Source organism: Amblyomma mixtum, chromosome 10 (genome assembly GCF_055824585.1).
Source record: "Amblyomma mixtum isolate Tamu chromosome 10, ASM5582458v1, whole genome shotgun sequence".
Taxonomy (NCBI): domain Eukaryota; kingdom Metazoa; phylum Arthropoda; class Arachnida; order Ixodida; family Ixodidae; genus Amblyomma; species Amblyomma mixtum.
Genome location: NC_143021.1, coordinates 44,999,975 through 45,015,333, shown reverse-complemented (window position 1 = coordinate 45,015,333; position 15,359 = coordinate 44,999,975). Strand labels below are relative to the sequence as shown.

Here is a 15,359-nt window from a genome sequence, read left to right as displayed (position 1 = left end):
CTGGCGCAGCAGTTAAGAGACGGCAGGTGGCTGTTTCTATCACAGCCACCGCAGGGATTGTGCGACCCATGTTGCTCTCCCCTAGCAACCTCTCGCACAACTGGCGCAGCAGTTAAGAGACGGCAGGTGGCTGTTTCTATCCCAGCCACCGGCAGGGATTGTGGGACCCATGTTGCTCTCCCCTAGCAACCTCTCGCACAACTGGCGCAGCAGTTAAGAGACGGCAGGTGGCTGTTTCTATCACAGCCACCGCAGGGATTGTGCGACCCATGTTGCTCTCCCTTAGCAACCTCTCGCACAACTGGCGCAGCAGTGAAGAGACGGCAGGTGGCTGTTTCTATCCCAGCCACCAGTAGGGATTGTGCGACCCATGTTGCTCTCCCCTAGCAACCTCTCGCACAACTGGCGCAGCAGTTAAGAGACGGCAGGTGGCTGTTTCTATCACAGCCACCGGCAGGGATTGTGCGACCCATGTTGCTCTCCCCTAGCAACCTCTCGCACAACTGGCGCAGCAGTTAAGAGACGGCAGGTGGCTGTTTCTATCACAGCCACCGGCAGGGATTGTGGGACCCATGTTGCTCTCCCCTAGCAACCTCTCGCACAACTGGCGCAGCAGTTAAGAGACGGCAGGTGGCTGTTTCTATCACAGCCACCGGCAGGGATTGTGCGACCCATGTTGCTCTCCCCTAGCAACCTCTCGCACAACTGGCGCAGCAGTTAAGAGACGGCAGGTGGCTGTTTCTATCACAGCCACCGGCAGGGATTGTGCGACCCATGTTGCTCTCCCCTAGCAACCTCTCGCACAACTGGCGCAGCAGTTAAGAGACGGCAGGTGGCTGTTTCTATCACAGCCACCGGCAGGGATTGTGGGACCCATGTTGCTCTCCCCTAGCAACCTCTCGCACAACTGGCGCAGCAGTTAAGAGACGGCAGGTGGCTGTTTCTATCACAGCCACCGGCAGGGATTGTGCGACCCATGTTGCTCTCCCTTAGCAACCTCTCGCACAACTGGCGCAGCAGTTAAGAGACGGCAGGTGGCTGTTTCTATCACAGCCACCGGCAGGGATTGTGCGACCCATGTTGCTCTCCCTTAGCAACCTCTCGCACAACTGGCGCAGCAGTTAAGAGACGGCAGGTGGCTGTTTCTATCACAGCCACCGGTAGGGATTGTGCGACCCATGTTGCTCTCCCTTAGCAACCTCTCGCACAACTGGCGCAGCAGTTAAGAGACGGCAGGTGGCTGTTTCTATCACAGCCACCGGCAGGGATTGTGCGACCCATGTTGCTCTCCCTTAGCAACCTCTCGCACAACTGGCGCAGCAGTTAAGAGACGGCAGGTGGCTGTTTCTATCACAGCCACCGGTAGGGATTGTGCGACCCATGTTGCTCTCCCTTAGCAACCTCTCGCACAACTGGCGCAGCAGTTAAGAGACGGCAGGTGGCTGTTTCTATCACAGCCACCGGCAGGGATTGTGCGACCCATGTTGCTCTCCCTTAGCAACCTCTCGCACAACTGGCGCAGCAGTTAAGAGACGGCAGGTGGCTGTTTCTATCACAGCCACCGGCAGGGATTGTGCGACCCATGTTGCTCTCCCTTAGCAACCTCTCGCACAACTGGCGCAGCAGTTAAGAGACGGCAGGTGGCTGTTTCTATCACAGCCACCGGCAGGGATTGTGCGACCCATGTTGCTCTCCCTTAGCAACTTCTCGCACAACTGGCGCAGCGGTTAAGAGATGGCAGGTGGCTGAGGGACCCATGTTGCTCTCCCCTAGCAACCTCTCACACAACTGGCGCAGCGGTTAAGAGATGGCAGGTGGCTGTTTCTATCACAGCAACCGGCAGGGATTGTGGGACCTATGTTGCTCTCCCCTAGCAACCTCTCACACAAGTGGCGCGACGCTGCTCCGAACTTGACCGAACTTAACCGAGCTTACCCGGGTAAGCTCGGGTGGTAAGTCAGGTTGCAGCGCAGCTGATGCGATTGCTAGGCAACGGTGAGTCAAGGTCGTTTGGAAGCCACGAGCATACGTGACGAGCCGAGCTCGGTTCCAGTAGTGTTGCTTTCACAACAAAATCCACGAAACAAAATCCACGGTCAAAGCAGCTGAATACCGCGACAGAAGCTTCTTTCTTCGCATCGCCTGATGCGATGTCGACGCCATGCTTCTCAATCTCAGCCGCCGCCGCCGCCGCTCTCCTACGTCGCCACCTGCCTCAAGAGAGGCAAACTACGCAAAAACGAAAACTAGAGATGCTCAACAACCCCACTAGATGGCAATATGTGTTCCATCGTGAAAATTTTCGGCTTGAGAGCGCGTGGAATTTGATCATGCATTCTTGCACGATATCCGGACTGCGGTACTGAAAGAGTTAAGTAGTCAAAACACCAAATTGCTATCGAACGGTGCGTCAAACGCTAAACACGAAATTCACCTACGCTCAGTAACTTATTTATAACTGAATTTCTTCTCCTGTACAACACTGGTTTCAAGCTTAATGATGGGCGCAACGATACAAGTACGCACGTGATCCCGTGAGGCACATAAAAACTGCCATATAACAGCTTTTTGTTTACTCAGTGTGATACCAGATTCCGGAAGAGTTTAGCATAAGAGTGAATTTAAATGACAAAGGAGTGATTATGTATGCCTCAGGTGATGTCATAGCTACTTGTGATGTCGCAATTGTTGTTCGGATACTGAAACAGAAGTTACAAGGAAGCAGAAATCAAACAGCAAATTGTCCATTCAGTGCTGGCTTATTCCATGCTTACAAATGTTGTACACATCATTGCAACGCAAAAATCTGCGATGAAAGATATGGTGTCTCCACCTCTTTAAGCACCAGTTCCGAGCTGGAAACGGAGAGATTTGAACCAAGTGTCTTCCTCTAAGCATGCTCATAGCGATGTGCTCACCGACTGGTATGGACAAGTTGTTCTGCACCAGGACCAGGGCCACCTTGGTGTTCCTGCCTTGTAGGCTCGCCCTGGTGGGAGAAGGCGCCACCGTGAGGAACGGGAAAGGAACAAGCAATGCCCAGAATCTCGCTTGCACTGAGAACACTCACCCCCATCATCGATGCATTCATAAGCAGCACTTAGAACATAACACATGACAGTGAACGAAGCGAACAAGGACGAGCAAAGCCTCACTGTGCTTGCCAACGCTACGACAAGAGGTCTTGTCTCTGTCTGGGTAGGGCGTCCATCAGGTCTTCCCTCTGAGGAGGGAGGGGGAGGAGGGTGCGGTGTGGGAAGGGCACTGGGACGGGGACACTGAAGGTTGTCCAGGCCACGAAAGAGGATCAACCGGCTGACCACTGCGAAAGGAAACAGGCCAGCTCAGCAGAACGGAATGCAGGGGTGTGGAGAGATAGCGGGCGTGGGTTTGAAAGGTGGCTGGGTATCACTGGCTACATTGAGGTCAAAACCTCAGGTTTGGTTTTTGGTTTTTTGGGGTTTAACGTCCCGAAGCAACTCAGGCTATGAGGGACGCCGTAGTGAAGGGCTCCGGAAATTTCGACCACCTGGGGTTCTTTAACGTGCACTGACATCGCACAGCACACGAGCCTCTGGAATTTCACCTTCATCGAAATTCGGCCACCGCGGCCGGGATCGAACCCGCGTCTTTCGTGTCAGCAGCCGAGCGCCGTAACCACTGAGCCACCGCGGCAGGTGTCAAAACCTCAGACAAAGGAATTAAGCAGCATGGGGGAATGAAATACTGGGGGACAAAAAAGAGAAGAAATTAAAGGAAAAAAAAAAGAGGAAATGGGGACAGGTTCAGAGAAAGCACGAAAGGAAAGCGGGGGGGGCTTTAGACGTAAATGACCTTCAAATAAAGCCCATAAAGTGCACCTTAAGTATAATTGCACCTACACTTGTTCATGTATTCAACTTAGTGACGGAATCGGGAATATTCCTGGATGCAATGAAGACTACTAAAGAGTAATTTTTAAAGGACGGATCCACAACTTGTCACTGAATTACTAACCAATATCCATCCTTTTCGTTTTCACCAGAGCACTAGAAAAAACATATTTCTAAGAGTAATAAACTTTTTTTAAATACACAGTGTTAAAACACATAATTTGGGTTTATGAAAGGTAAGTCCATGGAAACGGCTCTGTTAACATTAAAAAAAATGGATTCTGCAAATTGTAGACAACAGCATGTTCACAGTAGCTCTTTTCATGGAGTGACTGCTTCAAATTTTAACCAAGAAGCTTCAGCCATACGTAATTTGTGGCTGATGCTCAGACTTACTAAAATCTTACCTTAAAAAGAGAGCTCAGTTCGTAAACCTTGAACAAACATCACTCATCGCTTCTCCCAGTTAAGGAAGGTGTTCCGAATGGTAGCGTACTCGGCCCGCTCTTATTTAATGTCTTCATTAATGACATTGAAAGTATACATAGTACAATACAATTTATTATATATGCTGCTGACAGCACTTCTTTAATTTCTGGTTTAAACATGAATGATTTAGTACTGAAATGCTCCGTGCCTCATGATGACCAGATCGTTGAGAGCTTCTATGAAGACATGGAATCAGCAACGACCAAAGTAAAACCATAGTACACTGTACTGATGGGCGACTTCAATGCGAAGGTAGGCAGGAACCAGGCTGGAGACCAGGCGGCACATGACTATGGCATAGGTTCCAGGAATAGCAGGGGAGAGTTATTAGCAGAGTTCGCAGATAGAAATAATTTACGGATCATGAATACCTTCTTCCGCAAAACAAGAAAACAGAAAGTGGATGTGGAAGAGCCCCAATGTTGAGACTAAAAAGGAAAAAGACTTCATACTGTGCGCTCACCCTGGCATCGTAGAGGATGTGGAGGTCCTCGGAAAGGTCCGTTGTAGCGACCACAGGATGGTAAGGTCTCGTATTAGCTAAGATTTGAAGAGGTTGGTTGGTTGGTTTATGGGGTTTAACGTCCCAAAGCGACTAAGGCTATAAGAGACGCCGTAGTGGAGGGCTCCGGAAATTTCGACCACCTGGGGTTCTTTAACGTGCACTGACATCGCACAGTACACGAGCAAACTAGTGAAGCAGAAGGCTATTAACAAGTTAGCATTAAGAGAGAAAGCAGAGGAATTCAGTATTTTGCTGCAGAACAGACATTTGGCTATAACTGCGGAAGACGACTGTAATGCAGAAACAGTGAACGATAATCTCACATCTCTCGTTATGAGGTGCACCGTAGAAGTAGGCGGTAGGATAGTTCGACGGGATACTGGCATGCTACCTCAGGAGACGAAAGATCTGATTAAGAGACGCCAATGCATGAGGACGTCTAGCTCCACAGACAGGATAGAACTAGCAGAGCTATCTAAGTTAATAAATAAGCGCAAAATAGCCGACATAAGGAAGTTTAATATGGAGAGAATCGAATATGCTCTAAAGAACGGAGGGAGCCTAAAAGCAGCGAAGAGCAAACTAGGCATAGGTAAAAACCAGATATATGCGTCAAGAGACAGGGGGCAATGTCATTAGCAATATGGTTGAGATAGTTAAGATAGCCACAGAGTTCTAATCGATAATCAGTACAGTAGCCAATGCAATCAGAATGTTCCTGAGAGAGGCAGTAGAGCACAGCAATGGGACATCCCGCCAGTAACAAAAGAGAAAGTAAAGAAAGCCTTAGGAGCAATGCAGAAGGGGAAATCAGCTGGTGAGGATCAGATAACAGCAGATTTGTGTAAGGATGAAGGAGAGATTGTGCTCGAAAAACTGGCCCCTATGTATACGCGATGCCTTGTGACCTTGAGAGTACCAGAGGCTTGGAAGAACGCTAACATTACCTTAATTCATAAGAAAGGAAACGTCAAGGACTTGAAGAATTACAGACCAATCAGCTTATTGTCCTTTGCCTACAAGGTATTTACTAAGGTAATCGCTAATAGAGTCAGGACAACCTTGGACTTTAGTCAACCAAATGATCAGGCAGGCTTTCGTAAAGGATACTCGACAACAGAGCATATTCACGCTATCAATCAGGTGATAGAGAAATGCGCAGAATATGAGAAAGCATTTGACTCAGTGGGAACCTCAGCTGTCATGCAGGCATTGCGGAATCAGGGAGTAGGAGAGTGTTATGTGAAAGTATTGGAAGATATTTATAACGACTGCACAGCTACCATAGTTCTCCATAAAGTCAGTAATAAAATTCCAATAAGGAAAAGTGTCTGGCAGCGAGAACGATCTCGCCTATGCTATTCACTGCTATCTAGACTATCAAGGCAATCAAGGCTGCAATCAAGCTATTCACCGCCTGTTTACAGGAGGTATTCCGGGGACTGAAATGGGAAGAGTTGGGAATAAGAGTTTATGGAGAGTACCAAAGTAATCTGCGATTCGCTGATGACACTGCCTTGCTAAGTCACTCTGGACATGAACTGCAAAGCATGATCAATGAATTAGACAGGCAGAGCAGAACGGTGGGGCTAAAAATTAACATGCAGAAAACCAAAGTAATGTTCAACAGCCTATCAAGGGAACAGCAGTTCGCAATTGGTAGCCAGGTGCTGGAAGTAGTAAGAGAATATGTCTACTTAGGGCAGGTAGTGACCGCAGATCCGGATAATGGGAGGGAAATAATTAGAAGAATAAGAATGGGGTGGAGCGCATATGGCAGGTTCTCTCAGATCATGAATGGCAGTTTGCCAATACCCCTCAAGAGAAAAGTATGTAACAGCTGCATCTCACCGGTACTCACCTGTGGGGCAGAAATTTGAAGCTAACGAAGAGGGTTTACCTTACATTAATGACAACGCAGCGAACTATGGAAAGAAAAATTATAGGTGCAATGCTCAGGGACTGAAAGCAGGCACAGTGGGTCAGCGGGTCAAAAGTCAAAGAAATGGATTGGGCAGCGCATGTAATGCGAAGGCAAGATAACCGCTGGTCCTTAAGGGTAACGGAGTGGATTCCAAGAGAAGGCAAACGTAGCGGGGGGCGGCAGAAAGTTAGGTGGGCGGATGAGATTAAAGAGACACTGCGGAGAAATTGAAGTTGGCTTGTATCGATAAATTACCCGCTCCTGATTACAAAAACGCCACTCATACTGACAACAAAGCTCTTGTAACGTAGAAAAGAGCAAGAACCAAAATACAGGTATCGCTGCCACAGGCCAAACTCGCAAGTACGAGCGTGATGACGTCATAGGACAAGACAGTGTTGCTAGAACCAATGGTTCTAGCAACACTGGGACACGAGAAGCCACGAATCACTGAGGCTGACAAACGAAGGTTGCGCGGTTGAATACTGAAGCAAGTTTTGTTTTGAAACCAACAGTGCCCTTTTAAAGGAAGACCGACAAAAGACAACGTAAATGTTGTAAGCGAAGAAAATCAATCCTTAGCGGCGCCACAGGCAGTTTGGGTATATCATGGCACTTCGCGTCTACGCGCTCTGCATGCCCGCGTGGTTTCACGGCATAGCAGCAGAGGAACTCCAAGTGCCGCTCCAAATGCAAGTTACCTTTTGAAGGAGCCTGTTAAGGTTGGTCATATGCTCGATGAAAAACTATGACGGCACGATTTTCAATGATCGTACAAAGCAATTTGCAGTGCAAAGAGCACCTTGAGTCTTCGTACGCTCGCCCGGTGAAACGTTCCCAGTTGTGCCAGTCAACTTCCAACTACTTGATGCTCTGTGGGGCTGAGGTCGCTGAAGTGCAGGCCGAAGTTATTAGACACTTTTAGCATACTGCGTACCGTGTTCCCGTTACCGGTACCTGAGTTCCAGGAGCCCGCACACAGCCAATGCATGTGCAAATCTCCTTGACATCGCCAGATGGCGCAACGTACCCGGCAGCCACGCGCACGCCTGCAGCATCGGGACCAATCATCACCTGCTCACCGGCGATAGGCGGGCTCCCGCTATTCCGCTAACGGTAATAAGGTACACAGTATGCTAAAGGCGTCTATTTGTGAGAACATCATTGACGACTTTGAGAACGCGATCCATCGTAATGCTGGCAAAATGCCGGTGCAAACGTAAACGAAGCGACGATTGCAGCCGATAGATGCCTTCAACGTGCAGCCGGTGGTAGCTTTCATTTCGGCTGCTGCTAGGCCGCACCGCTAGTCGCCAGAAATTACGCAGTCTGCGTTACATCATGTACACGTCATGTTTCACGTCACTTAGTCCTGTGTCGTCATCAGAGAGTCCCAAGTTTGAATCAGAGCAGCGGGAAAAACTTTTTCAACTTCGAATCCAAATTTCTTAGGAATAAATGCATCTTTCGCTGCCGGCCAAGTGGCAAGAGAGCCATGAAATGCCGAACAACCGGATTTTGCTTTAAAAAAAAATATTAATAGAGCTCTCCTCATTGTCCCTTTAAGAAGTGTGCGGGGATACGGTGGCCGCAACTGGCAAAGGACAGGGTTAATTGGGAAGACATGGGAGAGGCCTTTGCCCTGCAGTGGGCGTAGTCAGGCTGATGATGAATCGAATTTATTCCAAACGATGCTTTGGCCCTGTTAACATCCATGTGTATTTTTGGTTCCTTTCAAATTTAAATCGTCAAGAGTTTCTAACATATTTAGTCCAGGACTGAGGCAGGCAGGAGGTATTCACCCAAGCACGAATGGATGGAACTGGGAAGAGGCCAACACAACCAACCGGCAGCCATCCCTGGTGCCTTCTGGTTTGCACGGTCCCTGTAGCTAGGCACCAACTGTTTTTCTTCGCTGGTTCCAGAAGAAGCGTTCATTTTGGTGTACGCGGTCGTCCATATCCACCTTGAACACCGCTCTGCGTGGCCAGTGCTTCCGGAGCGCCTCTCGCCTGGGGAACTAGCGTGCAAGCGCAGTGAGAGCTGTAGGTGGGGCCTCCGCTGTGTCGTCTGCTTAAAAGCTCCGCCAAGGCACGCTCGCTTTGTGGTAAAGCTAACTTTGCTCTTGCTATGGGCACGAAAATCAAGAGTCTGGCATGATTCACGACAGGCGCAGCAACTGCGCTTGGTCCTGTGCAGCGCATGGTGTATCGGAGGCAGTTGCTTCTCGCGTTTTCTTTTATGCAATCGCAAAAGTAGAGGCTGCCACGGGCTCGATGCCTGCGCCCAGTCTCCAAGCTGTGGTGACACTTGGTTGCTCAGCTGCTTCGTGCTGAGCATCTAGACTCACACTATCAGCTCAGTTGGGCGCCGCAAAGACAGCGATCTCATGGTGCGGCCTAACTTTAGAGCTTTCAATTTTCGAAACGTTCGATTCACTAACTTGAAATGGAATGAGAAAGGAATGAGAAGAAGTTTGGAATTTCAGGGGAAAAGTCTCGCAGCATCCTGCTGTTACCCGCACCACGGCCTTCATGCGCAAGGGAATTTAACTCGCCTATGCGCCGCCCTAAACTGCTGCTTGTTTGCAACAATTTTCTTCACGCTATTCATGCAAACAGATAAAAAAACTGGTGGGGGTTTAACATAGACGTGCAAAAGCAGGTAATTTTAACATGCTGTAGGATGGTGGTGAGTATATATACCACAACTCCAAAGGCAGTTATAACATCACAGCTAATTTCAGTCCAAATTGAGTGCAGTCAGCTCGTCTTATGGTCCCCAAAGGATTAGAAGTCTATTTTGTTCTCTATCGATTTTTCCCAATTTCTGCCGTTGTAGCCGGGGCACTGCTAGAGCATTCATATTTGCGTTCCGCCAATCTCTACGATGCCATGCATTGATCAGGTACTTGGCGGAGCCCAACTTTGAGGTGATTAAAACAATAGTGTGAGTCTAGATGCTCAGCACGAAGCAGCTGAGCAACCAAGAAGTGGAAGTGTCACCACAGCTTGGAGACTGGGCTCAGGCACTGAGCAAGCTTTGCCCGTGGCAGCCTCTACTTTTGTGATTGCATAAAAGAAAACACGAGAAGCAACTGCCTCCGATGCACCACGTGCTGCACAGAACCAAGCGCAGTTGCTGCGCCTCTCATGAATCATGCCGGACTCTTGATTTGCGTGCGCATAGCAAGAGCAAAGTTAGCTTTACCACAAAGCCTTGGTGGAGCACTGGCCACGCAGAGCGGTGTTCAAGGTGGCAATGGACGACCGTGTACATGGTCCCAGTAGGGCATGAAGTGGCTTTGTGTGGGGCTATTTTCTGGCCCCCAGGATCTGCTGGCTTTTTCTGTTGTTCATTTGACAGCTTTTCCAGTTGTCTGTGTGATAATGGTGTTCCTCAACGAACAAATATTTTCCGCTAAATCTCTTGGAATTTTGCTAGTATACATTGCATAAACGATGCTGAAATCTAACGAGGAAACTTTGCTCATACGGGCTTAAAGAGGGATACATAAACATAAGCCAGTGTAATAGTTTGAGAGTACAAGTTTCTGACATAAGTTGTGTGTATTGCAATGCTTTGTTAGCTACTGGTTCCAGCAGCTACAGGCGAATAAACCATTTGAAGTGGGACCATAGAGCATCCCCGGGAATATATTTTGTGCACTACTGTGTCACCAACTTGTACGGTGCACTACATGACCCTCAGCCAACGCCGGGGAGACCACCCACCGCAGTGCGCGCATCCGGGCCGAGCAGTCGGCGCGCTTGTCGGCCCACTGGGGGTCATCCCAGTCCATGTCGAAGAAGAGGATGGCGGCGGCCGGAACCTGGGCCAGGTGCTTGCGCAGCCAGTTGCTCTTGAGCACGCCCCGCTCCTCGTACCACTCGTACGACGGGTGCTGCACCACGCAGGGCACCGGTCAGCTGCGCAACGCATGCTGTGCACACTACATACCTTAGGCTTCGGTTTGGGAAAGACGTGCTTCTCAGGAAGCATCACCAAGTTCAGAGGAGCCCTGTCTGGCCCGCGGTTGTTGGAAAATGCGTCCCAGACCGCCGCATGGATGTTGCTTCCCTGCGGATCCAAGCCAATGAATGCGACGAACGCCTTGGGACGGCTCTTGAGCTCTTCGGGAACCTCGCCGATTTCCAGGGGCTTCATGACTCGTCGGCCAATTTGCCGTCGTCGCGCACAATCAGCGAGGCAGCCACCTCGAGCACGACGGAACTGGCCGAAGGCGAAGTTTTGCTTTCTGAACCGCGAAAACACAGCCCGGCTTCCGCAAAGAAAAAAGACGAAGAAACAAAAACTCTCGTTCTCACTCGCGCCGCTGACTGCGCGGCCGTCAGCTGACCACAATTAAAATTAAAGAAAAAGCGAACGAAACAAGCGTTCGACTGCTTAACCTCGACACCCATTTCTCGCAATGGTCATGGCCGCTGTCATCTGTATTTTCGGTCGTTCGGAGGAAGGCGTTACCGTGTCGTCGCAAGTTTAGCTCGCGGGCCCCGCTGGACCCGTTAATTTTTGGAGCCCGGCTGCGGAGTCGCCGAGGCCATGACACGACATCGTCCCTGAGCGGCTCCGGTCGGCCGAATGCCAGCGGAAGGCGATGCCACTGTTCAGAAGGAAGCCAGGTAAGAACCCTGGCGAATGGGAAATTGTGAAACCCCGGGTTGTGTCACGCATTCGCCGGCCCACGGCCGCATGCCAACTGGGCGGCGAGACCGTCGGACGTGCGAAGTTATCGAATCCCGCTTCGCGAAACAATAACAGCCTCCGCGGTGTTTGAAAGTCACGACTTCTCCCACGGCCTCATCCCGACGAAGCCTTGAATAGAAAGCCGGCGCGTCTTCTTCTTTTTCCAGGAGTGGTAGAAATCACGCAGACGCGCATCCTCCGTTTTTATTTTTGCCTTGCCTACAGCGATCTTTAATTGGCCAGGCGCTTCGTGGCTTAATTACCTTTGCTCTGCGACGAGAAGAGCTACGGAAGGATTGGGCTGCTTCGTTCAGTGGTAGCACGTTTGTTTTGACGGCCGCGGTGCGCGAGGTCGGAGGGGGGCACACGGGTGTCAACATTTCCTCGTGACACACATCGCGGCACCCAGCCGACGTTCCAAGGCGTACTGGCGCAGTCAAGGCCTCGGGTTGTCCGACCGTTTTTGCCCGCCTGTCCCGTCTACGCGAATTTAGCGACTCGCACCTCAACCCGCGAGTGTTCAGCCCAAAGGTTCCGCCATCGAAGAAGTGCAGCACCACGTCTGGATGTTTTGTTTAGCAACAAAGGCGCATGGTGTGAAGGCACCGCGCACACATCCTCGCACCATGCAACACTCCATAATAGGAGCGTTAACCTTGCCACTTTGCAATTAGCAAGGACAGTGCCAGCTCGTAGTGAATGTCGTCGTGGCTATTTAAGACTCCCCAAGCGAGTGCTTTTGCACATTTCAGTTTGGAGCAGATTTCGGAATGAGAGAGCGCTTTGAAGCATTTGTAGTAACGGGATTGGGCAGAAGCTTTATGAGAGTGGCAATATTTTTGCAGGAACAAAGGCAGTCCATTCAAAGTGGCTACGTTTGAAGTGTTGAAACTGTTGCACTTGTATGCTGAATGACTGTCCTTACTCAGTGTCATTCAGTTGCTAAGGATTGAATTCCAGCCGCATTTCCATAGAGGTGGTCACTGCCCTATGTTGCTTTGGGACATTCGCCAGACAGGTTTTTTGCATCAGGGGGCGGGAAAAAGTCGGTTTTGGTGCATATCCCAGATGAATGAGGCAGCGCAGTTTGGGAGGTGGTTTTGCTGCCTCCACTGGTGAAAGGACACTGGTGGCGAATTTCACTCAAAACAAGCAACAAACAAGAAAAAATGCAACTAAAGGTCTCACCGCCATGGCTGTTTTTCGCAAGTTAACTGAAGTGACTAATTTTTGTGCCTCTGAGGCTGGGTCACACCTGTGATCATCTTCCAAACTCTCTTGACATCCCTTTGGCTCTCAGTGGCCTTGCTGCCCTGTTGAATTTGGGGGGAATGCTGCCATCTCTGCATATTCTGACATTTCGTCCTTTCTTCAGAGAACACACTGAGTTCGTGTGTGCTTTGGCAGTGCGGATCGAGAAATCCTGCCCTCCTGCTGATGTTTTGAATTCTATAAAAGCATGTGGCAGTGTCTGACTGTCTGTCCTGCCTTGTCCTCTGACGACCGATCAGGTGCAGAGCGAGTGTCCTGTGGAATTCTGCCTGCCATGCTGGTTTCAAGCATCAGCCCACAAAGTGCTGTGCTGTCAGCAGGGAGTGGGGAGCCTGCCTTGCCAGACTGGCGAAATCCCTTGCTTGGCTGTCTGTTCTCATCTGGTTTAAGGATAAAAATTAAATGAAACTCATGGGTAAAGAACTCAATGCCTCTCTGTCATGCAATTCCCTGATTGGTGTCACCACCACAACCTGCCCACACTAATGAGTTGTTTTTGCTATTTTTGTGTCAAGAATTGGGCCCTTACGTGGTATGCATCACCTTCCACTGCATTACCACATGGCAGAAATGCTGTCACATTTTCACCTTTCACTTCACTTCACTTTATTTTCCTTAAAGACCCTTTTCCAGGGTGTTACATACTTTTGTTGCTCACCACTGAATTGTGTCTTGAGGCCGGCTGGGGAGGCATTGGTGTGCGTGCCACACCTGCTGCATCTTTGAGGCACTCGGTTGGTGAAATAAAAATGTTGCCTGGTCACACACGAACCATTTGTCCTCATCCGGGTTTCCAGCCTGGGACCATTGGGGGCAGCCATTCTGCCAGCTAGGAGATGTTGGTCCAATGATCGGGAGAGTCCCCAAACCTGCCTGTAGTGCCTCGCTGTGCAAAGATGGATAACTCCACCAGGTTGCTGCTCCAGAGATTGGATTTAAACCGTTCTTTCCCTTCCTCCTGATTGGTGTGAGGACTGACACACCTTGTGAGGAGAATACATACACTCGCTCAATCACTACATCCTCTGGGCATCAGCCCAATAGTGCAAACGAGAACCCACAGTCAAAGTTGTCGAGCCCTTTGGGGCGACTTTTTTGCGCTCACGCCCTCCTCCTCCTCCATCAGATGGTGCATAAGGCTGTTCTTTGAGGCCAGTGAGCAGCATCGCTCCAGCCCCAGGAAATTACCGACCTTTGAGCGCACAGAAAGTGTGAATGAGAGGCGAAAGGGTGCTGAAATTCAAGCTGCAAATGTCCCTCAACATCTCGGGAGTACCGCACCTCTGTCGAGCGCCCCTTTGCAGGGCCCGTTTCAGAGTTAACCAGCTGTCGGGAAACTGTGCTTGACGTTGCTGCAGTTTGGCTGGGGCAGCCAGGGGTGGCGGCTGCCAGTGGCATCTCTGATCCCCTTTTGCAGACAAGGAGGCCAGCAATGGAGGAGGCTCCCAGGCCAGCCTCAATGGGGATGCAGTGCCCCCACCACCGTCTCCACTCCAGTCCGGTGAGTCCACTTGAACTGCCCCACCTGGCTTTCACTGGGACGCAGTAGCCACACCAGTGCAGGCCATGCAGCTTAGCTGGCCTCTGCCATCCCTGTGAGTGGACTGCCTGTTGTTCCACAGGGTGGGACAGGGCATGCATCAGCCATTCTCAATAAAAATAGCTACTTTGTTTTGTTTTTTTTTTCTTTTAGGGGGCGTAGTAATTTTCTCTTCCTCTAACCATGAAAACAAATCTCAGTTAGAGCTTTGTACAATCTTGGCTGTTTTCCTAGAAAAAGAAAGTAGGTGCTTTTTTGGGGAGCTGGGGGGGCGGGGGGGGGGGGGTAATCTCTTTCTAATTACCGAAAGTTTGTCCAACTTTCCACAGTTGAATGGTAGAGACCTTTGTAGACTCATCACTAACACAAAAAATTTGAAAACTTATGACATTTCTCTTTTTTTCCTAGTCACGTGCATTCAGTTTGAAATCCCAGCATTGATAGCATTTCTTCAAACTGTGCAAGAATAACAAAACTTCGCAGACACATCCGTTTGAAAAAAAAAAGCATTCAACACAAGTCGGGTTGGGGACCACTAGTAATTGCCTATATTGCACGCATGTTTAATGCCACTGTATTGACATGTTTACCGGTTGAATGGTTCTCATTTTGCATTCCCCCTCATCTGCTAAGCGGGGCTGTAGTAAGAGCATAACACAGTCACATATTGAAAAAGACCCCAGTGGTCTCAGTAGAAAACTCAGCAGTCATGTAGGCATTGCGGAATCAGGATGTAGAAGAGAGCTATGTGAAAATATTGGAAGATATTTATAACGATTGCACAGCTACTATAGTTCTCCATAAAGTCAGCAATAAAATTCCAATAAGGAAAGGTGTCAGGCAGGGAGACACGATCTCGCCTATGCTGTTCACTGCCTGTTTACAGGAGGTATTCCGGGGCCTGAAATGGAAACAGTTGGGGATAAGAGTTAATCAAGAATACCTAAATAATTTGCAATTCGCTGATGACACTGCCTTGCTAAGTCACTCTGGACATGAACTGCGAAGCATAATCAATGAGTTGACAAGCAGAGCAGAACGGTGGGGCTA

At 49.7% G+C, this 15,359-nt stretch overlaps 2 protein-coding genes across 6 annotated transcripts in view; one reads left to right on the top strand and one right to left on the bottom strand.

Annotated features, from left to right (window-relative positions):
• gry (trafficking protein particle complex subunit 11 gry) overlaps positions 1–11,343 on the bottom strand; it is a 175,429-nt gene extending 164,086 nt beyond the window's left edge. Inside the window, exons 1-3 of one of the 3 annotated variants that reach the window (XM_089564051.1) lie at positions 10,751–11,343; positions 10,525–10,694; positions 2,919–2,989 (exon numbers count right to left, since the gene is read on the bottom strand). In XM_089564051.1, coding sequence (XP_089420177.1) covers positions 2,919–2,989; positions 10,525–10,694; positions 10,751–10,957 — 448 coding nt within the window. In that variant the 5' untranslated portion in view covers positions 10,958–11,343. The remainder of the gene's footprint in view (positions 1–2,918; positions 2,990–10,524; positions 10,695–10,750) is intronic. The other 2 variants (XM_089564050.1, XM_089564049.1) reach the window with 2 other exon arrangements.
• The window catches only part of pkaap (A-kinase anchoring protein pkaap), a 71,023-nt gene continuing 66,851 nt past the window's right edge, over positions 11,188–15,359 (top strand). For 2 of the 3 annotated variants that reach the window (XR_016286468.1, XM_089564053.1), the window contains exons 1-2: positions 11,188–11,433; positions 14,187–14,270. Coding sequence is in view for 2 of the 3 variants with exons in the window: in XM_089564053.1 (XP_089420179.1) it covers positions 11,409–11,433; positions 14,187–14,270 (109 nt within the window). In the remaining variant the exon portion in view is untranslated. The remainder of the gene's footprint in view (positions 11,434–14,186; positions 14,271–15,359) is intronic. The other variant, XM_089564052.1, reaches the window with a different exon arrangement.